The 27,603-nt window shown below is 45.4% G+C and overlaps 2 protein-coding genes across 2 annotated transcripts in view; one reads left to right on the forward strand and one right to left on the reverse strand.

Annotated features, from left to right (window-relative positions):
* LOC139571667 (ras-related protein Rab-26-like) overlaps positions 1-27,603 on the forward strand; it is a 100,823-nt gene that overhangs the window by 40,709 nt on the left and 32,511 nt on the right. The window contains exons 3-5 of the mRNA XM_071394755.1: positions 11,893-11,934; positions 13,340-13,406; positions 21,837-21,889. Of these exons, the coding sequence (XP_071250856.1) occupies positions 11,893-11,934; positions 13,340-13,406; positions 21,837-21,889 (162 nt within the window). The remainder of the gene's footprint in view (positions 1-11,892; positions 11,935-13,339; positions 13,407-21,836; positions 21,890-27,603) is intronic.
* On the reverse strand, positions 1,240-2,705 carry LOC139567777 (uncharacterized). Its single transcript, XM_071389270.1, has one exon. The coding sequence runs from the start codon at positions 2,610-2,612 to the stop codon at positions 1,485-1,487; it is 1,128 nt and encodes a 375-aa protein (XP_071245371.1). The 5' UTR covers positions 2,613-2,705; the 3' UTR covers positions 1,240-1,484.

Genomic DNA, 27,603 nt, shown 5'->3' on the forward strand with positions numbered 1-27,603 from the left:
CTAGCTAGCCTAAATGATGTGATGGAGCTGGAGTGACAGCATGGAAAGCTTGCCAGGCTAACGTTAACTAGCTGACTTGCCACTCTATGTAGATACAGACAAAAATGGATTTGTCAAGAACAGATATCAGCTAACTACAACAAACCTACTGTGAACGCTGCGTGTAACAAATCCGGTATCAGGATAAATAAAAAGCAAGGTCTGCTAACTTTCTTTAATTATGTTTAATTAACGCAAACAATGAATGGCAAATGCAATTTTCGTATATACGGGTTCGCTGTATCACCGCGCAGGGTTGAACAGAGAACTGGCAGGAAGTACGTAAACAGCTGTTCTTATACCATGATGACGTAGTTCCAACGCGTCTGTTGGTCTATCACAGTAGAGGCTGAGCGCGGTTTAGACTTTGCCCAGCCTATCGCCGTTACTCAGACTGGTCCCCTTCTTTCAGATGTCCGCTTCTGGTCGTTGCGTAGTAGATTAGTTCCGTCTTGTGTCTGTCGATTCTACACTGAAACAGTTCCTAATATGGTATTGTCCAGTGCCCAACCTCCCTGGTTGGCTTAGAGATATGCACCCCTCCCCTCTCCAGATTGACCACAGCTTTTATGGCCTGTCACTCAATGTTGGTCAGTCTTTACACACCCACACATCTGTATTGTTTGTGTGTGTGTGTAACAAAACAATATTCATCTTCAAACAATATGCTAGCGGGCTATAGTGCATAAACATAAATCCTAACACTACTAGCTAGTTAATATATCTGTCGCTAGCTAAAGCATCCAAATGTTTACCTGGTCCACTAGCCCTCCTATTTTTGTGGCGGAGTGACCTCAGGTGCTCCACCTCAGTTTGACACCGTATGTAATCGATTAAATGCTGACAGACTTTGCAGACAAGTACTCCTCCACCCTCGTACAGTTCAGCTGGAAACTCCCTGGCCACACTATAGGGAGCAAATGTTAACTGTTTACTGTGTGTGTGTGCCCCTGCTTATTTGGGTAATGATAAAATGGTATTGTTTGATCCACTGTCATCTGGTTATAAACTCAGAGCACCTACGCCTTGAGGAGACATGTTATCCCTGTCCAGGAACAATCCCTGTCCAGGAACAACCCCTGAGCTATGAGGAAGTACATAGTTCCACCCAATGAACAAATTAAGTTAAGAGACAGCACAGGTGTTGAATAATAACATTTTATTGTAAATAATAATGCAAAAAGTAATTCATAATAATGGAAAAGCAATTCACTTTGATGGCAGTTCCACCACCTATAAAACGTCACACCTCAACCAGCCCTTAGACAACATCTACATGTCCCGTCAAAGAGTTTCTAAAAGGAAGTGACTACTGTGAGTCTGTTTCATGCATCGCTGAGTCAAGACAAGTGGTGGGCAATCTTACCCTGCAGGGTCCAGTGTGGGTACAGACCATGAAGCATATCCATCACCAATCATCTAATTGCTTACAACTTTTTGCTGCTCTAAGATTCACAAACATGTAAGATACGGTTTAGGTCAATCGAGTCAATGATCAACTCAGGCTTTTCTTTTTTAAAGCAGCAGCAGAGTATAGTCCCTCCTATTAGAAGCATTGAAGCAGCCCACCTAATGGGTTCAGCTGAAAACATAAGGCCATTACTCTGCAGGAAGTTGTCAGGGTCCAAGTTTTGTGTCAAGTCGAAGGCAACAAAGGAGGTAAAGATCAGCTGGGATAAACCAGCCATGATGAACAATAGTCCGACAAAGTTAATCACTTCGGCTTTAGACGGATTCCTCTTGATGCAGTTAGTGCACTTTGATCTGTAGAGGAAGAATATCAGCCCTAAAAATAATATCAGCCCGAGCATAATGGAGAAGGAGGAGAAGGATAAAATCAGTTTCCTTCTGTATTGCAGAAGGTCTAACATTCCTAAAGCACATGCCCAGGTCACCATGGAGATTATCCATCCTATGACCCCCGTGGTGATGGCCGCGACCTCTGTTCCACTTGTATACATAGTTCTGCTAAGTATGGCCCCTCCAATCAGGAGAAAGGCTGCAGCCCCCCAGCCGAAGTAGAGCGCTCCCCCCAGTTCCCTCTTCTCTCCAGTCAACTCATTGGAGGAGCCGCTGAGGATTGCCCCGGCCTTCCAGGAGACAGGAATGAGGATGAGAATTCCGGCCAGGATGAAGAATATTCCTGTTATAATGATCAACTTGGATATCTTGCCCTTAATGTAGTTGGTGGTCTTGTGCCCGACCATGGAGACCATGACTCCCAGAAACCCCAGGATAATAGCCATGATGGTCATGGCTCTGGTGGCCTGCAGGTTGGAGCTCCATGCGGAGCTTGGCATGGAGTCGTAGACCTCGCACCTAATCTGGCTCGTGGTCCTTTTCACACAGCTCATCCACAGGCCGTCCCAGACCTCCTCCGTGGTGACAAGGTTAGCTGCTATGAAGGCAGTCTCCATCCAGGTGGGGAGTGCACACACTACAATGGTGGTGATTAATCCTATGACTCCCAGGACGATTCCCACAATCTCCATGCCCATCAACATACTGGGTCCCTGGGTGCATTTCTCTACACCTGCCCTTCCTGGAGGAACAAGGATGTGACTCAAAGACATTCCAGAACAGCAGAGATGTTGAACTTCTAGAGGAGCTATGACAACTTCAGTCTTTACAAAGTTCTAGAACAGCAGATTCATTCACTCTGAAGTTTGTTGCTGAGGTCTTCTGTAAGATAAGAGAACTGAGCCACTCAGTAGACCTCTATATAACCGCTCAATGCTGTGATGTCGTCATGGAAACAACCTATTGATACAGATTTGGGTCAGTATGTGGTTGTGGTTGAACTAGTGCAATGTACAACTGTGTCTTCCTGGTCTATTTAAAAGTTACTGTTACATAGGAAAGTATTTCCACCAGTATGTTTTATTAAAATGACAGATGTATGTGTGTGTGTGTGCTCTGTCTGGGGTAGCGTTTCTAATTAGTGAGATTGAGCTGTGCCACCTGCTGTCCTAATGCCACCATGATGCAAAGAGGCCGACCCTGAAGAGAAACATGAATATTTAACAACACTTACTGGAGGGAGGGAGAGCTGCTGTTATTTTGCTCAGTAATTACTGACAGACCCACAGCGGTCTAGGCTAGACTGGACTGTACATCTCCAGAGCAGCTTGTCATAGAGCACAGTAATGGGGAAATAAACTCAAAGACGGAGGCCCTCTGAGAGATAGGAAGGATGGTGGGAGTAGAGGGAGGGAGGGAGAAGGCGGAAGAGGGGAATGGACAGGTAAGGAGGGGGAGAGATGTGGCAGAGGGAGAAAGATTGAGGAGAGAGCTTGAGAGATGAAGAGATTAGAGAACAGGGAGAGAGATGGAGAGAGAATGAAGAATCGTGTATGTGTGTATATATATATTGAGATACCTGGCTGAGAAATTTAGCTTGTTATGGCTGTACAGAACAACGGCAGACTCTAGCCTCATAAATATATACAGTATATTGTATAACACGTTGCATACAGTATTTACCAGCCAAAGGAGTGAGGATTTACTGTTTTGCTGTTGGTCTTTTGGGAACTGTCCTGTGGCCTGGTGGTAGATGAGACCTGTCTTGTGGTCTGGTGCTAAATGAGACCTGTCTTGTGGCCTGGTGGTAAATGAGATCTGTCTTGTGGTCTGGTGGTAGATGAGACCTGTCTTGTGGTCTGGTGGTAGATGAGACCTGTCTTGTGGCCTGGTGGTAGATGAGACCTGTCTTGTGGCCTGGTGGTAGATGAGACCTGTCTTGTGGTCTGGTGCTAAATGAGACCTGTCTTGTGGCCTGGTGGTAGATGAGACCTGTCTTGTGGCCTGGTGGTAGATGAGACCTGTCTTGTGGCCTGGTGGTAGATGAGACCTGTCTTGTGGCCTGGTGGTAGATGAGACCTGTCTTGTGGCCTAGTGGTAGATGAGACCTGTCTTGTGGCCTGGTGGTAGATGAGACCTGTCTTGTGGCCTGGTGGTAGATGAGACCTGTCTTGTGGTCTGGTGGTAGATGAGACCTGTCTTGTGGCCTGGTGGTAGATGAGACCTGTCTTGTGGTCTGGTGGTAGATGAGACCTGTCTTGTGGTCTAGTGGTAGATGAGTCCTGTCTTGTGGTCTGGTGGTAGATGAGCCCTGTCCTGTGGCCTGGTGGTAGATGAGACCTGTCCTGTGGCCTGGTGGTAGATGAGACCTGTCTTGTGGTCTGGTGGTAGATGAGACCTGTCTTGTGGTAGATGAGACCTGTCTTGTGGTCTGGTGGGAGATGAGCCCTGTCTTGTGGCCTGGTGGTAGATGAGACCTGTCTTGTGGTCTGGTGGTAGATGAGACCTGTCTTGTGGTAGATGAGACCTGTCTTGTGGTCTGGTGGGAGATGAGCCCTGTCTTGTGGCCTGGTGGTAGATGAGACCTGTCTTGTGGTCTGGTGGTAGATGAGACCTGTCTTGTGGTAGATGAGACCTGTCTTGTGGTCTGGTGGGAGATGAGCCCTGTCATGTGGCCTGGTGGTAGATGAGCCCTGTCTTGTGGCCTGGTGATAGATGAGCCATGTCTTGTGGTCTGATGGTAGATGAGCCATGTCTTGTGGCCTGGTGGTAGATGAGACCTGTCTTGTGGTCTGATGGTAGATGAGCCATGTCTTGTGGTCTGATGGTAGATGAGCCATGTCTTGTGGTCTGATGGTAGATGAGCCATGTCTTGTGGCCTGGTGGTAGATGAGACCTGTCTTGTGGTCTGGTGGTAGATGAGACCTGTCTTGTGGTAGATGAGACCTGTCTTGTGGCCTGGTGATAGATGAATGGTGGTCCTGTGGCCTGGTGGTAGATGAGACCTGTCTTGTGGTAGATGAGACCTGTCCTGTGGTCTGGTGGTACAGGAGACCTGTCCTGTGGTCTGGTGGTAGAGGAGACCTGTCCGGTGGCCTGGTGGTAGAGGAGACCTGTCCGGTGGCCTGGTGGTAGAGGAGACCTGTCCTGTGGTCTGGTGGTACAGGAGACCTGTCCTGTGGTCTGGTGGTAGAGGAGACCTGTCCGGTGGTCTGGTGGTAGAGGAGACCTGTCCTGTGGTCTGGTGGTAGATGAGACCTGTCCTGTGGTCTGGTGGTAGATGAGACCTGTCCTGTGGTCTGGTGGTAGAGGAGACCTGTCCTGTGGTCTGGTGGTAGAGGAGACCTGTCCTGTGGTCTGGTGGTAGATGAGACCTGTCCTGTGGTCTGGTGGTAGATGAGACCTGTCCTGTGGTCTGGTGGTAGAGGAGACCTGTCCGGTGGTCTGGTGGTAGAGGAGACCTGTCCTGTGGTCTGGTGGTAGAGGAGACCTGTCCTGTGGTCTGGTGGTAGAGGAGACCTGTCCTGTGGTCTGGTGGTACAGGAGACCTGTCCTGTGGTCTGGTGGTACAGGAGACCTGTCCTGTGGCCTGGTGGTAGATGAATGGTGGTCTGGGCAACTAACTCTCACAGTCTCACATCAGAATTAAATGTTCATACATGTTTCTCAAATGTCAAATTTTGAAATTGTTGCAGATGTCAAAATTAAAATAGTGTTAAAGTTAAGTTTATGCATTCACTCCAAATGGTTATGGTAAGGGTGTGTTTATGTATCTGTGTGTCTTTGAGCGTGCACAGTACCGTTTGGCAAACCCTGACAGGTCTCCTAAAAGGAGAGGAGCAGAGAGGGCCTTCCTATCTCTGAGGGCCTCAGTCTTTGAGTTTATTTCCCCATTACTGTGCTCTCTGACAAGCTGCTCTGGAGATGTACAGTTCAGCCTAGCCTAGACCCCTGTGGGTCTGCCAGTAATTACTGAGCAAAATAACTATCTGTCTCTCTCTTTCTCTCTCTGTGTGTCTGTCTGTCTCTATCAGTCTCTCTCTCGGTCTCGGTCTCTCTCTCTCGGTTGGTCTCTCTCTCGGTTGGTCTCTCTCTCGGTCGGTCACTCTCTCGGTCGGTCGGTCTCTCTCTCTCGGTCACTGGGTCTCTCTCTCTCGGTCACTCGCTCTCTCACTCTCTCACTCTCTGTTGGTCGGTTGCTCTCTTTCTCTCGGTCTCTCTCTCTCGGTCACTCTCTCGGTCTCTCTCTCGGTCACTCTCTCTCTCTCTCTCTCTCTGTCTGTCGGTTGCTCTCTTTCTCTCGGTCTCACTCTCTCTCGGTCTCTCTCTCGGTCTCTCTCTCGGTCACTCTCTTTCGATCTCTCTCTCTCTGTCGGTCGGTCGGTTGCTCTCTTTCTCTCGGTCTCTCTCTCGATCACTCTCTCTCGATCTCTCTCTCTCTCTCTCTGTCTGTCGGTTGCTCTCTTTCTCTCGGTCTCTCTCTCGGTCTCTCTCTCGGTCTCTCTCTCTCCCTCCTCCACTAGTACTGTATTATCACTGTTAATTCATCTCCTCCACTCTGTAGGAACTCAAAGGCAGGAAAGCTAACAGGGCTTACTCTCCTATCAGTGTTTTAGTTTCATACCTTGAAGGGCCTTCAGTCAGTACATTGTGAAAGCACTTGCCTTAAATCTTGTATTGTAAATGCACTCTCCGCAACTCTTCTGATAAATATGCCTGGGATTTATTTATATATTAAGTGCAAATAGGAGAGCTCTTTATCTAGCTTTTACTGTAATGGAAAATAGTCTACATTATCAGGTAGTATCATTTTATTTTGTAGGCAGGCTTTTGTGTGTGTGTGTGTGTATATATATAAATAAATATACATATACATATACAGTATATATGTATGGGGATGGTCTGACTGGCGCTCTGGTAAAGGAAAGGATCTGAGAGAGGGAGGGAGGGAGGGAGGTTCCCTCTCACAGAATCACTCAAACTAAATAATGTTCAGTCATGTGTTTTTCAAACATTCATAGCCTGTAAAACGGTGTTAGATTGATCCATGTGTCTGAAAATGATTGATGCGAGGAGAACACAGCTTCTCTCAGCCCCAGTAGATTGACAGATCTATTGACCATCATACAATACCTGTTGGCAGTGCCTCCGCAATCAACCCTTTGAGAGAGAGCCCCTTGGAGTCCTGTGGCAGTTTCAGCTGCTCTAATGTCATCAGGCTGAGTGGACCTAGACATGATACATGAGGATTAAGCCTAGTCATCCCATCTATCAGTGGATTCTAGTGAGCTGTATCCTAAACCCCACTGGGCACCACTTTACAGTGTGTTTTCTCTGGGTCACTGAATATTCAACAGGCCTGAAGCACGGTGTGAGCTGTCGTTCATGACAGATAGAGACACACAGAGTCTCCACTCATGTCTTAGACTGTGATTACTGAGAGGAACAACCCAGGGTTGTGTTCATTAGGGCACGCAATGGGAAATGTTTTTAAACATTTTGCAAACGGGCAATGAAAATTAGCTTATTTTTTTATTGGACCCATCCAGGTAGTCCCTCCTTGTTTCAGTTTGTTTTCTTCTGTTTTGTGCCTAATGAACACCACCACTGAATATGTATGAGTCCTCTTCACTGGAACCCTGGGAGAGTAAATCAACAAGTCATCAAAGATTGTATCTTTATCAGTAGTGCTCTGTGTGAGCGGAGTAGGCGATCTTGAAGGAGTAGAGCATCTTTGCTGTTTCCCCGGGGAAGGGAAGCAGGGGGGTCAGGCGCATCTCACAGCAACAAGGGAAAATCTGAGACTGTTTTCTGAGCGTCACCATGGGGTTGCCATGGCGTTAGTGATGAATCAGATCTGCGTATTGTTTGTGCTTTGATTTGCTTCATTGTAATGTTGATGTAAGCTTGTGAACAGAGGTGAGATCACAGAGATTGAATAGTTTTATCTTTAGAGGGGAGTCATACTGTAATTTATATATGGTACACAGGTATACACACTTTAAAGATGTTAATTGATGAGGAGGAACTAGGACGTGTCCCCTGATAGGTTGGATACAGAGATTAACTGAGTTTATTGGTCAGTTTGTTGTGTAACCATGGATATGGAATGGCTCCCGGGAGGGTCTTTAAGAAAAAACTAATTGTGTGAATCAACTGTTTTTGTTCAGGATTTAAAGAGTAAGGTATAAAGGATATGTTTAACATCATGAATACTTACTGTACCTTGGGTGGCTTTTATTTTATTGACCTAAAACATCTAATCCGGGATTCAATCTGATCGTGCTTGTGGACAATGCACCATTTTAAAGGTCATTTCTGATCAAGCTGACACCTGCAGCATTGTACTGTGAATGCAATCTCCGCGAAAGCGGTAACATTCTTTTAAAAGCTGCATTGTCGGCAACGTGCGGTCGATCATATTGAATCCCAGGCCTAGTGACAGTAATTCTGCATAACTCAAGATACCAGTTTGGAGATTTCCCAGAACAATGCCCTGTAGAATAGTCACATTGACCTGGGATCGATGGAAGAATAGATGACTTCCCAGAACTGTCTGTGGTATTTAACCTTGCTGTAGCCATGAGCTGAACTTTGCCGTTTGTCACTTTGTGGCTGTAGGATCTTAGAGAACATCCACGTTGAGCTCAGTCACTGATGGCTAAGTCCCAATATCCACACTAGCGTACTACTTAGAATGCATGGTCAATATACAGGTAACTGCCAAAATAATGGAAACACTTGAGGAAATGAAGGATACAAAGTATATTAAAATCAGGTGCTTCCACACAGGTGTGGTAACCTGAGTTAATTAAGCAATTAACATCCCATCATGTATAGGGTCGTATAAAAATCCACCAGTTGCCCATTATTTTGGGTACCATGGCTAGAGATCTCAGTGAACAGGTGTCTCAAAGGAGCATATTGCTTTAAAGTGTGTGTGTGTGTGTGTGTGTGTGTGTGGGTGTGTGTGTGTGTGTGTGTGTGTGTGTGTGTGTGTGTGTGGGTGTGTGTGTGTGTGTGTGTGTGTGTGTGTGTGTGTGTGTGTGTGTGTGTGTGTGTGTGTGTGTGTGTGTGTGTGTGTGTGTGTGTGTGTGTGTGTGTGTGTGTGTGTGTGTGTGTGTGTGTGTGTGTGTGTGTGCCCAAAACCAATTGACACTTGGTGTTGGTGTTCCTTTCTTTTTGCAGTTACATGTACATTGCTTCCTTCACTAAGTGGCAGGGAGGTGTTGATCTTGGGGAAGAGCCATGCTGACTGTATGCAGGCTGTTTCTGGAGGGAGGAGTGGAATGTAGTGGAGCTCATCACTAGAGAGCTGGGTTATAGAATAAGGACTGAGAAGATGAGAGAGAGAGGGATAGAGGAGGAGAGGAGGAGGGAGGGAGAATAATAGGGTTAGGTGAGAGGAGGAGGAGGAGAGGGTGAGGAACTGGGTTAGGTGAGAGGAGAAGGAGGAGGAGAACAAGGTTAGGTGAGAGGAGAAGGAGGAGAACAAGGTTAGGTGAGAGGAGAAGGAGGAGAACAAGGTTAGGTGAGAGGAGACGGAGAACAGGGTTAGGTGAGAGGAGAAGGAGGAGAACAGGGTTAGGTGAGAGGAGAGGGAGGAGAACAAGGTTAGGTGAGAGGAGAAGGAGGAGAACAGGGTTAGGTGAGAGGAGAAGGAGGAGAACAAGGTTAGGTGAGAGGAGAAGGAGGAGAACAGGGTTAGGTGAGAGGAGACGGAGAACAGGGTTAGGTGAGAGGAGAAGGAGGAGAACAGGGTTAGGTGAGAGGAGAAGGAGGAGAACAGGGTTAGGTGAGAGGAGAAGGAGGAGAACAAGGTTAGGTGAGAGGAGAACAAGGTTAGGTGAGAGGAGAGGGAGGAGAACAAGGTTAGGTGAGAGGAGAAGGAGGAGAACAGGGTTAGGTGAGAGGAGAAGGAGGAGAACAAGGTTAGGTGAGAGGAGAAGGAGGAGAACAAGGTTAGGTGAGAGGAGAAGGAGAACAGGGTTAGGTGAGAGGAGAAGGAGGAGAACAGGGTTAGGTGAGAGGAGAAGGAGGAGAACAGGGTTAGGTGAGAGGAGAAGGAGGAGAACAAGGTTAGGTGAGAGGAGAAGGAGGAGAACAAGGTTAGGTGAGAGGAGAAGGAGAACAGGGTTAGGTGAGAGGAGAAGGAGGAGAACAGGGTTAGGTGAGAGGAGAAGGAGGAGAACAAGGTTAGGTGAGAGGAGAAGGAGAACAGGGTTAGGTGAGAGGAGAAGGAGGAGAACAAGGTTAGGTGAGAGGAGAAGGAGAAGGAGGAGAACAAGGTTAGGTGAGAGGAGAAGGAGGAGAACAGGGTTAGGTGAGAGGAGAAGGAGGAGAACAAGGTTAGGTGAGAGGAGAAGGAGGAGAACAAGGTTAGGTGAGAGGAGAAGGAGGAGAACAGGGTTAGGTGAGAGGAGAAGGAGGAGAACAAGGTTAGGTGAGAGGAGAAGGAGGAGAACAAGGGGAGAGCGGGGTGACGAGGAGATCCTCTGGAGGAACAGACCAACGTTATTAACAAAGGGACCTGGAACACTGCATTATTGATGGAGGGAAGAGGAAGAGAGAAAGGAGAGGTGGACAGGTGGAGGCTATTATGCCATCAGGAAGGAGAGGTGCAAAGGGAAGGATCTCTCCATCTCTCTTCCTGATTAGTAAAGTATGGGGAGAAGTTTCTCACACACTAGCTGCACGAACACATGGAGAGAGAGAATGTCATCTACATTTGATTTGGTTACCTAAGCTATTTACGTACAGTGCATTTGGAAAGTATTCAGACCACTTGACTTATTCCACATTTTGTTACGTTATAGCCTTATTGTAAAATGTATTAAATAAAACAGTTTCCTCATCAATCTACACACAATACTCCATAATGACAGTGAAAATAGGTTTTTTAGAAATTTTTGCAAATGTATTAAAATACATAAGTATTCAAACCCTTTGCTATGACACTCAAAATTGAGCTCAGGTGCATCCTGTTTCCATTGATCATGCTTGAGATATTTCTACAACTTGATTCGAGTCCATCTGTGGTAAATTCAATTGATTGGACATGATTTGGAAAGGCACACACCTGTCTATATAAGGTCCCACTGTTGACAGTGCATTTCAGAGCAAATACCAAGCCATGTGGTCGAAGGAATTGTCCGTAGAGCTCTGAGACAGGATTGTGTCGAGGCACTGGGGAAGGGTTCCAAAAAATGTATGCAGAATTGAAGGTCCCCAGGAACTCAGTGCCTCCATCAATCTTAAATGGAAGAAGTTTGGAGCCACCAAGACTCTTCCTAGAGCTGGCCGCCCTGCTAAACTGAGCAATCGGGGGAGAAGGGCATTGGTCAGGGAGGTGACCAAGAACCCGATGGTCTGACAGAGCTCCAAAGTTCTTCTGTGGAGATGGGAGAACCTTCTGGAAAGACAACCATCTCTGCAGCGCTCCACCAATCAGGCCTTTATGGTAGAGTGGCTAGATGGAAGCCACTCCTCAGTAAAAGGCACGACAGCCCGCTTGGAGTTAAATGACTCTGACTATGAGAAACAAGATTTTCTGGTCTGATGAAACCAAGATTGAACTCTTTGGTCTGAATGCCAAGCGTTACATCTGGAGGAAACCTGGCACCATCCCTACGGTGAAGCATGGTGGTTGCAGCATCATGCTGTAGGGATGTTTTTCAGTGGCAGGGACTGATGCTCTCCATCCAACCTGACAGAGCTTGAGAATGGGAGAAACTGCCCAAATACAGGTATGCCAAGCTTGTATTGTCATACCTCAGAAGACTCTAAACTCTGTAATCGCTGCCCACAGTGCTTCAACAAAGTACTGAGTAAAGGGTCTGAATAATTAATTAGCAAAAATGTAAAAAATCCAGTTTTTGCTTTGTCATTATAGGGTACAGTATTGTGTGTAGATTGATGAGGGGAAAGAACAATTTAATATATTTTAGAACATGAATGTAACATACAAAATGTGGAAAAATTCAAGGGGTCTGAATACTTTCTGAATGCACTGTGTCTCATTAATGACCATGTGTTCCTGCTTTCCTTTTCCAGAATAAAGTGCTGAACATTGACAGACTGAAGGTGAAACTTCAGGTAAGAGCGTTATAATGGATTCTATAATCTGTCCTTATTTCTCAATCCTCATCAGTGTAATGCCCAAACTATACAGCCCGTTACCCCATCAGGCGTGGCGCGCGTGTGTGTGAATTCCCATCTCTCCTACAGTGATGTATCAGGGTTATCACCACAGATTAAATGCACAATCAATAACCTCATTTTTTTGTCTAAATAACTAATAAAAACAATTAGGATTCAGTAGTTATATCTCCATGAATCTTCTACACTAAGCCCAATGTTCTACTGACCCCAGTCACTCACTACAGAGGCTCTCTGTTTCTCTGTCTGTGTGTCTTTCTCTTTCCCTCCCTCTCTCTCTCCCTCTCCATCCCGTTCCATCCGTTTCTCTCTCTCCCTTTCCCTCTCTCTCCCTTTCTCTCTTTCCCTCTGTCTCTCTCATCCTCCTCTCTCTCAATTCAATTTAAGAAGCTTTATTGGCATGGGAAGCATATGTTTACATTGCCAAAGCCAGTACATTGGATTTGTTTGTTTTTTGTGGGCAGTGTGCACAGTCTGTACATAGTCAAAGATTTAGTTTATATTAATGTTTATACCACTAGTTTATATTCATGAGTATGGGGGGGAGTAGAAACAGTATTAAAGCATTCAGTACCTGTATGATGTGGGTGGGATGGAGACAGAAAGGAAGAGGGAGAGAAGGAAAGAACTCAAATACACAGAGCCAGCCAGCGTGGATTGAAATTCCAATCCACAAAAAAAATTGCTTTTAAAATGTATTTCATTATAAACCAACATGAGGGTTGAGGGATGCAACCACCTAGCAAGCAAACCCCTGGAGTGGTAACGTGTTGTGATAGTAGCCTCGGGGGGCAGTGCCAGTGGTGAGGTAATGGGGGACAGTAGCAAATGCTGGAGGAGATTGAGAGGCATTATTAGCAGAAATTCCACAGAGGTTGGACGAATGGGGTGACAGGGCAGAGGCAACCACTAGTTTATATTCATGAGTATGACCTGATGCCTTATGCCCGCTTCACCTACCTGCACAGCATGCTGGGAAGTCACTAAGACGCCATATTCCTTATCGAGCATTCCCCCCAGTTTGAATACTAGTTCAAAACTTTCCTAACATCAATTCTAAATTGGTCCTCTACCCCCTACTTTAAGTTGTGAGAGCTACAGTGAATGCCATTTGAATTTTTGTTTGTGAGACTTTAAATCTATGTCTTACCTCAAAGGAGCTTTAAGTAAAGCAATGAAACAGTGGTAGTGAAATGATTCATTCCTATAGAGGTGAATCCTAACTTCCCATTGACATCACTGCAAGAGTCAGTGACAATTTGACTTGAGAACTTCTACATTTAAATTCTACATTTACCTTTAATAATAATAGTTCTCCTTCTCCTTCTTCTTCTTTCTCCAGATCTGGGACACAGCTGGACAGGAGCGTTTCCGCAGCGTCACACACGCCTACTACCGTGACGCCAATGGTGAGACAGACACACACACACTTCTTCTTTTTCTCTCTCTCACACCCAGACAAACACACACTTGTGTGATTCTGTCTCAGTACTGCTCCAGCTGCTGTGGTGACAGAAACAAGAGGGATTCTCTCCCTCATTAAGAAACAAGCTGCATTATACGTTACTTAAAGTGCTGCTTAGTATGCTGAGTTTCATAACATTTAAATGCAGATTAGGATGATATGTAAATTAGCTGAATAAAATGTATGGTTCACTTATTTGTGTACATGTCTGTGAGCATGCAATTTGATTATTACCATTTGTCTTGGATGCGTGATTGTCTTTAAATTAATCCACTTTTTTTTCATTTTTATTCTGGGTGGATAGGTGGGTGGATGGATATATGGGTGGGTGGATGGATAGGTGGATGGATAGGTGGATGGATAGGTGGATGGGTGGATGGATGGGTGGGTGGATGGATAGATGGGTGGATAGATGGCATGTTCACATGGTGCATGTTTCTAACGTTTCCAGTCTCCTTAAAGGCATGTGTTCGCCCTGATTCCGTCTTATTTAGCAACATTTGAAACTGTTTTTTACATCGGATAAATGCCGCGACACAGAGCTACAAAATTGTATATTATTCACTGCATATGAGGAACAATTGGAAAGTAGTTCTGCTTTGAATGTTAATAAACTTGTAACCTCACTTTTGAATGTTTTGGTACCAACTGGAGAGCTCTTCTTTGTCTACACCCATTCAGCATCGTTCACACCCTCTTAAGCTTTAGCTCCACCCATCTCTTTAAGGGTTGATCTGAGCATTCTGTCCTAACGGCAGTCAAAGCACCCAAGCTAACTGGCCAACAGTTGTTGCAGTGACATTCTATTAAAATGGACACTTGCATAGTGGGGTCTGTTGTTAAGACATGTAGCTAGCTAGCTAAACAATGAACCATAATCACAACTCATGACGTTACTACTAGGTTCAATGTTAGCTAGCTAACGTTAGGCTATAACAAGCAAAACAAATGGCTCTGAGATACGAATAATAAGATCATACATGTAACACTGGGGTGGCAAGTAGCCTAGTGGTTGGAGTGTTGGACTAGTAACCAGCAGGTAGCCTAGTGGTTGGAGTGTTGGACTAGTAACCAGCAGGTAGCCTAGTGGTTGGAGTGTTGGACTAGTAACCAGCAGGTAGCCTAGTGGTTGGAGTGTTGGACTAGTAACCAGCAGGTAGCCTAGTGGTTGGAGTGTTGGACTAGTAACCAGCAGGTAGCCTAGTGGTTGGAGTGTTGGACTAGTAACCAGCAGGTAGCCTAGTGGTTGGAGTGTTGGACTAGTAACCAGCAGGTAGCCTAGTGGTTGGAGTGTTGGACTAGTAACCAGCAGGTAGCCTAGTGGTTGGAGTGTTGGACTAGTAACCAGCAGGTAGCCTAGTGGTTGGAGTGTTGGACTAGTAACCAGCAGGTAGCCTAGTGGTTGGAGTGTTGGACTAGTAACCAGCAGGTAGCCTAGTGGTTGGAGTGTTGGACTAGTAACCAGCAGGTAGCCTAGTGGTTGGAGTGTTGGACTAGTAACCAGCAGGTAGCCTAGTGGTTGGAGTGTTGGACTAGTAACCAGCAGGTAGCCTAGTGGTTGGAGTGTTGGACTAGTAACCAGCAGGTAGCCTAGTGGTTGGAGTGTTGGACTAGTAACCAGCAGGTAGCCTAGTGGTTGGAGTGTTGGACTAGTAACCAGCAGGTAGCCTAGTGGTTGGAGTGTTGGACTAGTAACCAGCAGGTAGCCTAGTGGTTGGAGTGTTGGACTAGTAACCAGCAGGTAGCCTAGTGGTTGGAGTGTTGGACTAGTAACCAGCAGGTAGCCTAGTGGTTGGAGTGTTGGACTAGTAACCAGCAGGTAGCCTAGTGGTTGGAGTGTTGGACTAGTAACCAGCAGGTAGCCTAGTGGTTGGAGTGTTGGACTAGTAACCAGCAGGTAGCCTAGTGGTTGGAGTGTTGGACTAGTAACCAGCAGGTAGCCTAGTGGTTGGAGTGTTGGACTAGTAACCAGCAGGTAGCCTAGTGGTTGGAGTGTTGGACTAGTAACCAGCAGGTAGCCTAGTGGTTGGAGTGTTGGACTAGTAACCAGCAGGTAGCCTAGTGGTTGGAGTGTTGGACTAGTAACCAGCAGGTAGCCTAGTGGTTGGAGTGTTGGACTAGTAACCAGCAGGTAGCCTAGTGGTTGGAGTGTTGGACTAGTAACCAGCAGGTAGCCTAGTGGTTGGAGTGTTGGACTAGTAACCAGCAGGTAGCCTAGTGGTTGGAGTGTTGGACTAGTAACCAGCAGGTAGCCTAGTGGTTGGAGTGTTGGACTAGTAACCAGCAGGTAGCCTAGTGGTTGGAGTGTTGGACTAGTAACCAGCAGGTAGCCTAGTGGTTGGAGTGTTGGACTAGTAACTGAAAGGTTGCAAGATTAAATCCCCGAGCTGACAAGGTAAAAATCTGTTGTTCTGACCCTGAACAAGGCAGTTAACCCACTGTTCCTAGGCCATCATTAAAAATAAGAATTTGTTCTTAGCTGACTTGCCTAGTTAAATAAAGAAAAAAATAATTGGCTCGCTAGCTAGCTAGCCAGCCAGCCAGCCAGCTAGCTAGCTAACAGTACACTTTAACTTGGAATGAAAAGACTATGTCAAAATTAGAAACGTGTAATATCTGAGAATGTAGATAGCTAGACTATCTTACCCGTGGTCTGAAATCGGAGTAGCTAGCCAGAGCGGATTTACCAGTGACATTCTATTTTGTTGTAGCTAGCTAGCTACCGACCACTGGTGCCACTGGTGTCCACTCCAGGTGGTATTGGAATGGTTTTAAAAAGAGAAAGTCCTCTCCTCCAGCTAGCCAGATTGACATCAATCTCCACTAAAGCAGTACCGGGCTGGACCGGCCTGTTCAGCAGGGAAACAGACAGAGCGCATGCTGACCTGTCCTCTAGAGGCTTTATTAGAACAAAAGGTATTCTATTCATCATGGAAAAGGTTACATTTAGATATGGACATCATCATTGTCATCATCAACAGCAATGTCTCCTTCATCTTCATGTCCTTATCATTATTCATGGTCATCATCATCATCATCATAATATTCATCATCATATTTGTCTTCTTTCTCATCATTATGATGATCACCACTATCATCATTATCATGCGGGTGTGTGTGTGTGTGGCTCCCGTGTAGTTCAGTTGGTAGAGCATGGCACTTGTAATGCCAGGGTTGTGGGTTTGATACCCACGGGGGACCAATACAAAAACCTATGCACTCAATACTGTAAGTTGCTCTGGATAAGAGCTTCTGCTACAGTAAGTGACTAAAGTGTATGCTCCAGCTCTCCACTCAGCCGTTTGATCAGGTATGTGGGGTGTGTGTTGTAGCCTCTACACCCTGTCACATAAACACTTCATCCACATCAACTGAATGTGGTTATAAACCCAAAGCTTTTGCTTTTGATATGGTTCCCTGGGACGTTTCTGTAACCCAAACAACTCCTCAGCTACCCAGCGAGATAGGAAGTCAGTGTCTGCAGCCCAAATAGCACCCTATTCCCTATGTAGTGCACTACATTTGACCAGGTCCCATAGGGCTATGGTCAAAAGTAGTGTACTACATAGGGAAGATGTTGCCATTTGCGCCGCATCCAGTTCCTTTTGAAGTCAACGAGGCGCAGACATTAGTCGAGGGACTGCTTCAGTGATTTCTACAGCTTTGGTAAAGCAAAGACAGTCAAACCCCTGGCAGCCAGTCACTGCCTCCCACAGCTCAGCAGATCTCACTGAAATGCTCAGCAACAGCAAAGAGTTCTACTGTACCACTTCACTTTTTCAGCGCTGAGAGTATTGTGCGCAGTGCATAAAACGTTTTCCAGAAATAATAAAACTGTCTCTCTCTCTCTCTCTCTCTCTCTCTCTCTCTCTATATACAGTGGGGAGAACAAGTATTTGATACACTGCCGATTTTGCAGGTTTTCCTACTTACAAAGCATGTAGAGGTCTGTAATATTTATCATAGGTACACTTCAACTGTGAGACACGGAATCTAAAACAAAAATCCAGAAAATCACATTGTATGATTTTTAAGTAATTAATTTGCATTTTATTGCATGACATAAGTATTTGATACATCAGAAAAGCAGAACTTAATATTTGGTACAGAAACCTTTGTTTGCAATTACAGAGATCATACGTTTCCTGGAGTTCTTGACCAGGTTTGCACACACTGCAGCAGGGATTTTGTCCCACTCCTCCATACAGACCTTCTCCAGATCCTTCAGGTTTCGGGGCTGTCGCTGGGCAATACGGACTTTCAGCGCCCTCCAAAGATTTTCTATTGGGTTCAGGTCTGGAGACTGGCTAGGCCACTCCAGAACCTTGAGATGCTTCTTACGGAGCCACTCCTTAGTTTCCCTGGCTGTGTGTTTCGGGTCGTTGTCATGCTGGAAGACCCAGCCACGACCCATCTTCAATGCTCTTACTGAGGGAAGGAGGTTGTTGGCCAAGATCTCGCAATACATGGCCCCATCCATCCTCCCCTCAATACGGTGCAGTCGTCCTGTCCCCTTTGCAGAAAAGCATCCCCAAAGAATGATGTTTCCACCTCCATGCTTCACGGTTGGGATCGTGTTCTTGGGGTTGTACTCATCCTTCTTCTTCCTCCAAACACGTCGAGTGGAGTTTAGACCAAAAAGCTCAATTTTTGTCTCATCAGACCACATGACCTTCTCCCATTCTTCCTCTGGATCATCCAGATGGTCATTGGCAAACTTCAGACGGGCCTGGACATGCCCTGGCTTGAGCAGCGGGACCTTGCGTGCGCTGCAGGATTTTAATCCATGACGGCGTAGTGTGTTACTAATGGTTTTCTTTGAGACTGTGGTCCCAGCTCTCTTCAGGTCATTGACCAGTTCCTGCCGTGTAGTTCTGGGCTGATCCCTCACCTTCCTCATGATCATTGATGCCCCACGAGGTGAGATCTTGCATGGAGCCCCAGACCGAGGATGATTGACCGTCATCTTGAACTTCTTCCATTTTCTAATAATTGCGCCAACAGTTGTTGCCTTCTCACCAAGCTGCTTGCCTATTGTCCTGTAGCCCATCCCAGCCTTGTGCAGGTCTACAATTTTATCCCTGATGTCCTTACACAGCTCTCTGGTCTTGGCCATTGTGGAGAGGTTGGAGTCTGTTTGATTGAGTGTGTGGACAGGTGTCTTTTATACAGGTAACGAGTTCAAACAGGTGCAGTTAATACAGGTAATGAGTGGAGAACAGGAGGGCTTCTTAAAGAAAAACTAACAGGTCTGTGAGAGCCGGAATTCTTACTGGTTGGAAGGTGATCAAATACTTATGTCTTGCAATAAAATGCAAATTAATTACTTAAAAATCATACAATGTGATTTTCTGGATTTTTGTTTTAGATTCCGTCTCTCATAGTTGAAGTGTACCTATGATAAAAATTACAGACCTCTACATGCTTTGTAAGTAGGAAAACCTGCAAAATCGGCAGTGTATCAAATACTTGTTCTCCCCACTGTATATATATATATATAGCCTAGTGGTTGCATATATATATATATCCTCCTCTCTCTATATATATTATCTTTCTCCTCCTCTCCCTCCGTTCTCCGTTCTCTCCCTTTGAGGAGAACCCTGTCTGGCAATCAGACAGATAAGAGAGACAGGACATCAACCAGAAACAAATAGCCCAGTGGAGAGACACTACTATAGCCTAGCCTACACTCGCTCTACTTAGACAGGGATTTATGTGGAAGTGGCTAAATTAATCATCCTGGTTTTAGATGGTGAATAGCCTGGTCCCAGATCTGTTTGTGTTGTCTTGCCAGCTCCTCCAAAACATTGACCTCAGGAAATAGCAAGACAGCACAAACAGATCTGAGATAAAGCTAGAGAGAGAACACACAATCCCCTCCTCTGTTTTCTCATTACTCTACTCTTTCATCTTTCCCTAATTGTTTACCATCCTACAGAAATCTACAGTCATTGCTCAGAGAGAGAGAGATTTGGGAAAAAGACCGTCCTCTCCTCGACTCCTCCATCCTCTCTCTCGGAGTGGCAGCACACTCAGCCACAGAGGAGCATGATAAATGAAATGTGCTGTTATCTGTGGATGTTCCTGTAGGAAGGAGAGCTGTGGGTAGACTGGGTATAGGCTAGGCTGGTGTGTTCCGCATGGTGATCAGTGTAGGGTGTGGTGGAGTTTGGTGATTTACAACTTAGAGAGGGAGGGGTGGGATGAAGAGTGGGAGGGGTGTGTTATTTTAGGGACATAGTTATGGATGTATTCTGTGACGAGAGAGAGAGAGTGTGTGCGCACGCCTACCTCCATCTCTCAGTATCTCTATTGTCTTGTCTTGACTATCATTAATGTGATGTCGATTGTTTTATCAAATCTATTAACTATGTTTAATTATTATGATAATTAAATTAATCCCGCAACAATTAACTCATTCACAATCTTGGGGCACCACGGAAAAAGTTTATTTAACGAGTTACTGTTTTCCCAATTAACTCTTAAAGATATAAATATCTCTTACATTGTCACCAATCAAACATTAATTAATTGTTTTTCTTCTATCAGTCTCATTCCGAATGTCGCAAACTCTTGGATGTCTGCACGAACCCTAGCATAAATGATGAATCAGTGATATACCAATTGGCTTAATTATTTATTTACTAACTAACTAAATAATCACACAGAAGTGCGTAAACACGGCCATCTTCTCCTCTGCGGGAGAGAGAGGGCTCTGTAGAGCGGACGCACTGTAACCTGATCCTTCAGATTCTCATCTCTACCTCCATCTCTCAGTATCTCTCTCTTCGCATCTCTCTTCTCAACTCTACCTCCATCTCTCACTATCTCTCTCTTCTCAACTCTACCTCCATCTCTCACTATCTCTCTCTTCTCAACTCTACCTCCATCTCTCACTATCTCTCTCTTCTCATCTCTACCTCCATCTCTCTTCTCATCTCTACCTCCATCTCTCTCTTCTCAACTCTACCTCCATCTCTCTCTTCTCAACCTTCTCCATATCGCTCTCTTCTCATCTCTACCTCCATCTCTCTCTCACTATATCTCTCTTCTCAACTCTCCTCCATCTCTCAATACCTCTCTCTTCTCAACTCCACGTCCATCTCTCTCACTCACCTCTCTCTTCTCAACCTCATCTCTCTCGCTCACTCTATGTCTCTCTTCTCAACTCTACCTCCATCTCTCCATCTCTCACTATCGCTATCTTCTCATCTCTACCTCCATCTCTCTCTCTCTCTCTCTCTTCTCAACTCTACCTCCATATCTCTCTCTTCTCAATCTCCCTCGCTCACTCTCTCTCTTCTCAACTCTACCTCCATATCTCACTATCTTTCTCTTCTCAACTCTACCTCCATTTCTCACTATCTCTCTCTTCTCAACTCCACCTCTCTCTTCTCAACTCTACCTCCATCTCTCACTATCTCTCTCTCTCTTCTCAACTCTACCGCCATCTCTCACTATTACATTTACGTCATTTAGCAGACGCTCTTATCCAGAGCGACTTACAAATTGGAAAGTTCATACATATTCATCCTGGTCCCCCCGTGGGGAATGAACCCACAACCCTGGCGTTGCAAGCGCCATGCTCTACCAACTGAGCCACACTATCTCTCTCTCTCTTCTCAACTCTACCTCCATCTCTCACTATCTCTCTCTTCTCAACTCTACCTCACCATCTCTCACTATCTCTCTCTTCTCATCTCTCCACCTACCTCCAGGTGTTGTCTGAATGAGTTTAATATCACACTGTCTGGATCAGTTTAATGGTTAACTATATATCACACTGTTTGGATCAGTTTAATGGGTAACTATATATCACACTGTCTGGATCAGTTTAATGGGTAGCGATCTATCACACTGTCTGTGGATCATCTATCATATAAACAGGAGCATATGATATGTTTGTTAGGTCTTTTGAAATATGTATTATGTAAGAATTGCTTGTCATAAAGGATATATCTGAAAAGGAATGTTTACACATTTATAGGCCTTGTCCTCTCTGAGCCTGGGCAGGCTGACTGGCTGTGTAGGGCAGGCTTGTCTTAATCAGGCCCGCAGAGAGCAAGAAGGACAATGTACTCTGTGTTATGTGCCCTCCTCAATAAAAATGAATAAAGGAACTCAGTCAACCGGGAACTAATTGGGAAGCCACAGGTCCAAGAGGCTACCAAGAGGCTAAGCCTAAAGGACAAATTGGAACGTTAGCCAAGAATTAGTTTCAAATTAACTCTTTGTTGTCAATGGGTTCTACCAGGCCTGCTACTTCACTAACGTTTACTTTTGCTCTCTCCCACTTCTTCTCTCTCTCTCTCCTCTCTCTCTCTATCTTTCTTGCTCCCGTCTCTCTCTCTTTTGCTCTATCTCTCTCTCTTAGCTCTCCTGCTGCTGTATGACGTGACCAACAGAACATCTTTTGACAACATCAAAGTAGGACTCTCCATTTATCTTCTTCTTTTCTCTTCCCCCCTCTTTTTTTGTTCTAATAAGCCCTGAAAATAGCCTGTAATAAGCTGTTTGATAATGGAGAAAATATGTCTGTCTCTCAAGTGTCATTTTGTAGTGTCATATTGCGTGTGGGAGGGATGTAAGATCCTGTCATTTCTTTATCTGCTGCTGCTGCACCTGTCAGCAATAGGGAGGGAGAGAGAGGGGGAGAGATTGTACCCCTGTGTGTGTGATTGACAGTGTAGCTTTAGCCCTTGGGGGGCTGTTAGTCCCGGCTGTCTGTGTGACTCTGTCTCCCTATAGGCTGCCTCAAGGACCATCCGTCTGTCTGTCTTTCTGTCCGTCCGTCTCCCAGCCTGCCTATCTCTTGTTCTCCTCATCACCAGAGCTCTCAGGGGAGCCTCTAACAGTGTGCTGATGGCCACTGAACGGATGTGGCTCACAGGGCGTGTTTCTGTCACTTTGTGGTGTTGCCTCAGACCTGTGATTAGTGATCCTACGAGATGGAAAAATCAGGTGTTGTTCTGTCTACTCACCACATACCTTGTGCTATTCACTTTCAAGTTTGATGTTTTTTCTAACGTCAAAGGCTTTTAGGGAAGCCTATGCAATTTTCTGAAAAGATATGGTAAAGTTTTACACCAAAGCATCAACACTTGTGGCAATCATTGGTACATTGATTTGTATTCATTGTTTCCCTTACACCTCATGCCCATGAACTGGACCTGCTGCCTACCAGACCTGGGTTCAAATACTATTTGAAATAATAGTATTAATAAGATGTGTTTGATTGAGCTTGTCTGTTGCAATGGAACCAAAATAGATGTCCCATGTTAACCCCGCCCACCTGGTACTCCAGACAGGCAAAGGCAAACGCTCAAAGTATTTGAAAGATTTGAAATAGTATTTGAACCCAGGTATGCTGCGTACATTACAGTACAAAGCCTAACTTGAGATGTGCACACTTAACTTAAGCCCTTAGAGTTGATTTGACCCACTGTTGGATCAATTGAAGTTGCATAACAAAACAATCGCCATCAAAATATTTCAGTTTAAGCTAGAGATATCAGTTTCTTTGCAAAAATCTATAACACAAAATATTTCCTGAGCTTTCTTATATCTCGTAGATATAGGACATACACTTCAAATCCTTTTTGCCATTCATAAATGCCTTATTCAATGCGTAGTAAAGGCCAAAATCTATATTTTATCAAATAATTGCTTCATATTTATCATCATATATATATACGTAAAGGGGTCTTAAAATTTAAAAATCAAATAGCGAAATAGTCCATAGTATAGCCATCCTAAAACATCTCCATATGTCAGCTTAGCACCCCTCCCCCCTCCAACATCTTTGACTCTAAAGAAATTACATGTTAATCATGCATTCATGCCAATGGAAGATTTGCCTGAAAACTATATTTACGTGTACGTCCCTCAAGTTAAGATTTCAGGCCTGTTTTCAACTAATGTGTTCAACTTAAATGAAACTGAACACAATGAGCAGGATGGGATGGCTGTAGCCAAGATATGTCTGTTAGCTCTGGATGAAGAATGGTTTGGCCTCGTGGCAGCAGGAACACTGGTCCCAGATAACAGGATGAAGAATGGTTTGGCCTCCTGGCAGCGGCAGGAACACTGGTCCCAGATAACAGGATGAAGAATGGTTTGGCCTCCTGGCAGCAGCAGGAACACTGGTCTCAGATAACAGGATGAAGAATGGTTTGGCCTCCTGGCAGCAGGAACACTGGTCTCAGATAACAGGATGAAGAATGGTTTGGCCTCCTGGCAGCAGGAACACTGGTCCCAGATAACAGAATGAAGAATGGTTTGGCCTCCTGGCAGCAGGAACACTGGTCCCAGATAACAGGATGAAGAATGGTTTGGCCTCCTGGCAGCAGCAGGAACACTGGTCCCAGATAACAGAATGAAGAATGGTTTGGCCTCCTGGCAGCAGGAACACTGGTCCCAGATAACAGGATGAAGAATGGTTTGGCCTCCTGGTAGCAGCAGGAACACTGGTCCCAGATAACAGGATGAAGAATGGTTTGGCCTCCTGGCAGCAGCAGGAACACTGGTCCCAGATAACAGAATGAAGAATGGTTTGGCCTCCTGGTAGCAGCAGGAACACTGGTCCCAGATAACAGGATGAAGAATGGTTTGGCCTCCTGGTAGCAGCAGCAGGAATACTGGTCCCAGATAACAGGATGAAGAATGGTTTGGCCTCCTGGTAGCAGCAGGAACACTGGTCCCAGATAACAGGATGAATAATGGTTTGGCCTCCTGGCAGCAGCAGGAACACTGGTCCCAGATAACAGAATGAAGAATGGTTTGGCCTCCTGGTAGCAGCAGCAGGAATACTGGTCCCAGATAACAGGATGAAGAATGGTTTGGCCTCCTGGTAGCAGCAGGAACACTGGTCCCAGATAACAGGATGAAGAATGGTTTGGCCTCCTGGCAGCAGCAGGAACACTGGTCCCAGATAACAGGATGAAGAATGGTTTGGCCTCCTGGCAGCAGCAGCAGGAATACTGGTCCCAGATAACAGGATGAAGAATGGTTTGGCCTCCTGGCAGCAGCAGCAGGAATACTGGTCCCAGATAACAGGATGAAGAATGGTTTGGCCTCCTGGCAGCAGGAATACTGGTCCCAGATAACAGGATGAAGAATGGTTTGGCCTCCTGGTAGCAGCAGGAACACTGGTCCCAGATAACAGGATGAAGAATGGTTTGGCCTCCTGGCAGCAGCAGGAACACTGGTCCCAGATAACAGGATGAAGAATGGTTTGGCCTCCTGGCAGCAGGAACACTGGTCCCAGATAACAGGATGAAGAATGGCGTAGATAAGAATTACCCAACCACTCACAAAGAAGACATTCATTATCTATGAGTTATGTGATGTATTGCATTGCAGTCCAAGTCCCGTTTTTCTGGTGTATGAAGTAGGGTTCTAAAATGTCGGTATCTTTCCCAAAATTCCCAGGTTTTACAGAATTCCAGATAGGAGGATTATTCTCGCCTGATTCCAGGAATGTTTCAACCAGGACTTCTGGGAAGCCTGGACATTTTGGGAAAGAGAGTCATTTTGCAACCCCAGTGTGAATTAGACATGAAGGATTGTATAGTTCGTACCAGTGGGATCTTACTGGTCAAAATAACTACTATAAGGTGGGTTTTATAGGCTTGTGTGCTGCTTACAAATATAATAAAGAGCTTGCATTTCTGTAGTGTCCCATGCCTCTATGTTTGTCCCATCACTTGCTATAGCTTCATTAAAGGACTCTTCTTCAAAGGGATTTCTTACTGTACATGCTAACTTGCATGGGAAGGCAATTTGGTTCATAATGCCAATGGTTACCGAAATCTCACCACCCACTGAAATAATTGTCTTTTTTTTTATTGCGAGTCTTTTTAAAATTCCTTATTTTAATGACAAATATTTTCTCCACGCCTCGTGAAAGGGTGTTTAGAATGGAACATGGGAAGAAATGTTAACAATTCTATCATCATTTCTACAATGTCAGGGCCAGGGCAGAACCATGGGCTGAGCCGTGAAAGTGAAGAAGTGAATAAAGGAATGGAGTGGAATAGAGATGACAGTTAGAGAAGTGCAGAGAGTTGGGAAGCAAGAGAGTGAGAGGATGAAGGGGGGAGGGATGAGGGGGGGAGAGAGTGTGAGAGAGGAGAGAGAGATCCGCATATGGTGTGATTATAGCAGGCTCATGCTTCACACATTTTCTGACAGACACTACCAGCCCAGTACTCACTGTAGAACTACACTCTTAGAAAAAAGAGTTCCAAAAGGGTTCTTCGGCTGTCCCCATAGGATAACCCTTTTTGGTTCCAGGTAGAGCTTCCATGAAGAACTGTCAGTGGAAAGGGTTTAACATGGAACCCAAAAGGGTTCTTCCTGGAACCAAAAGGGTTTTTCAAATGGTTCTTCTGTGGGGACAGCCGAAGAACTGTTTTAGGTTCTAGATAGCACCTTTGTTTCTAAGAGTGTGACATCTTCTATGTATTACAGTGATTTAACTGTACCCTACTGTAACAGGTTTGTTGTGTGTTGATGTTGAAGGGTAGGTTTGCCTCATTTGTTTGAACAAGACTTCCAATGCTTTCAGTGCCATGGGTATGTTATCAATGACATCTGCAAGTCATTTACATCCTGCGTATATTATTTATCTAAAAGCATTTCTCTTCCCACTATATGAAAAGGGAGAGGTCATTTAGCAGAAGCTTTTATACAAACTTACCTACAGACTGCGTACATGTTAGTATACGTATGTGATCCCACCAGGAATCAAACCCACAACCTGGTGTTGCTAGCGCCACACTCTTACCAACTGAGCAACAGGATCACATGTCTGTGTCCAGAATGATGTGCCAAACAACCCTGGTGTTGCTAGCGCCACACTCTTACCAACTGAGCAACACAGGATCTCATATCTGTGTCCAGAATGATGTGCCAAACAACCTGGTGTTGCTGGCGCCACACTCTTACCAACTGAGCAACACAGGATCTCATATCTGTGTCCAGAATGATGTGCCAAACAACCTGGTGTTGCTAGCGCCACACTCTTACCAACTGAGCAACACAGGATCTCATGTCTGTGTCCAGAATGATGTGCCAAACAACCTGGTGTTGCTAGCGCCACACTCTTACCAACTGAGCAACACAGGATCACATGTCTGTGTCCAGAATGATGTGCCAAACACCCTGGTGTTGTTTCCACAAAGTTGTCTTCCTATACAACAGAGGGTGTGGTCATTCTTAACAGCCATGGGAGATGAGAGTCCTTTAGAAGAAGGGATTTAGAGAAGAGAGGACAGAGGGATAAAGAGAGTTGTTCTTGTTATTGCCACTCAGTTCAAAGAGAGAAATATGGTTTGGCTATCTGCCCAGAGATGAGGACTATAAAGTCAGGTTATCCTGGAGAGGCAGCTGTGTCTCACCCTCAATTACTGTCACTACCACTGGAAATGAGAGCAAGAGAGAAGCCATTCCATCTCTCCTCTCCCTTCTTACCTCCTCACCTGACATGACCTCTCCTCTTTTCCTTTCCACTTCACTCTCTTCCTCTCCTCCCTTTCCATCTCCTCTCTTTTCAGATCCCCTCCCTCTCCCATCTTCTCCTCCCTCTCCTCTCCTGTCTTCTCCTCCTCTCATCTCCCTTGCCTTGGCATCCTCATTCAATCACTGAAGATTACAGCTGCGGTGACACACTGACGGGCTGCAGATGCCCAGCGGTGCTTCGCTGCCTAACGACCATAACGAGAGCTAATACATGTTAATTAATGCTAATGGTGATGAATACCAAAAAACAGGCCGGAAGGAGAAGGAGCAAGAAACGGGTGGGCCAATCCTTCGATCCTCTATCCCCCTAACCCTCTATCTATCGCCCCCCTGCCATGAATCATACTAGCCCCAGATGACATTGGAGAGGGACACACATCAGAACCACAGGAGACTGAGAATGGCCCGTGGGAGAGCTACTGATCATGCACGGTGTCCTTCAAAACTAACCGACTTTAAACTGTAAAGGAGTGAATGTTATTTATAAAAGGATTACATGGAGAATACCGGACCTCTCTGAAATGAAAATGGATGGTCCTCCATTCAGCAAAATATATTTGACCTAAACCCTCCCTGAACACTTGATAAAAAACAAGTGACCTTCCCGTATACCACTAATA

This window comes from Salvelinus alpinus, chromosome 1 (genome assembly GCF_045679555.1).
Source record: "Salvelinus alpinus chromosome 1, SLU_Salpinus.1, whole genome shotgun sequence".
Classification (NCBI taxonomy): Eukaryota; Metazoa; Chordata; class Actinopteri; order Salmoniformes; family Salmonidae; genus Salvelinus; species Salvelinus alpinus.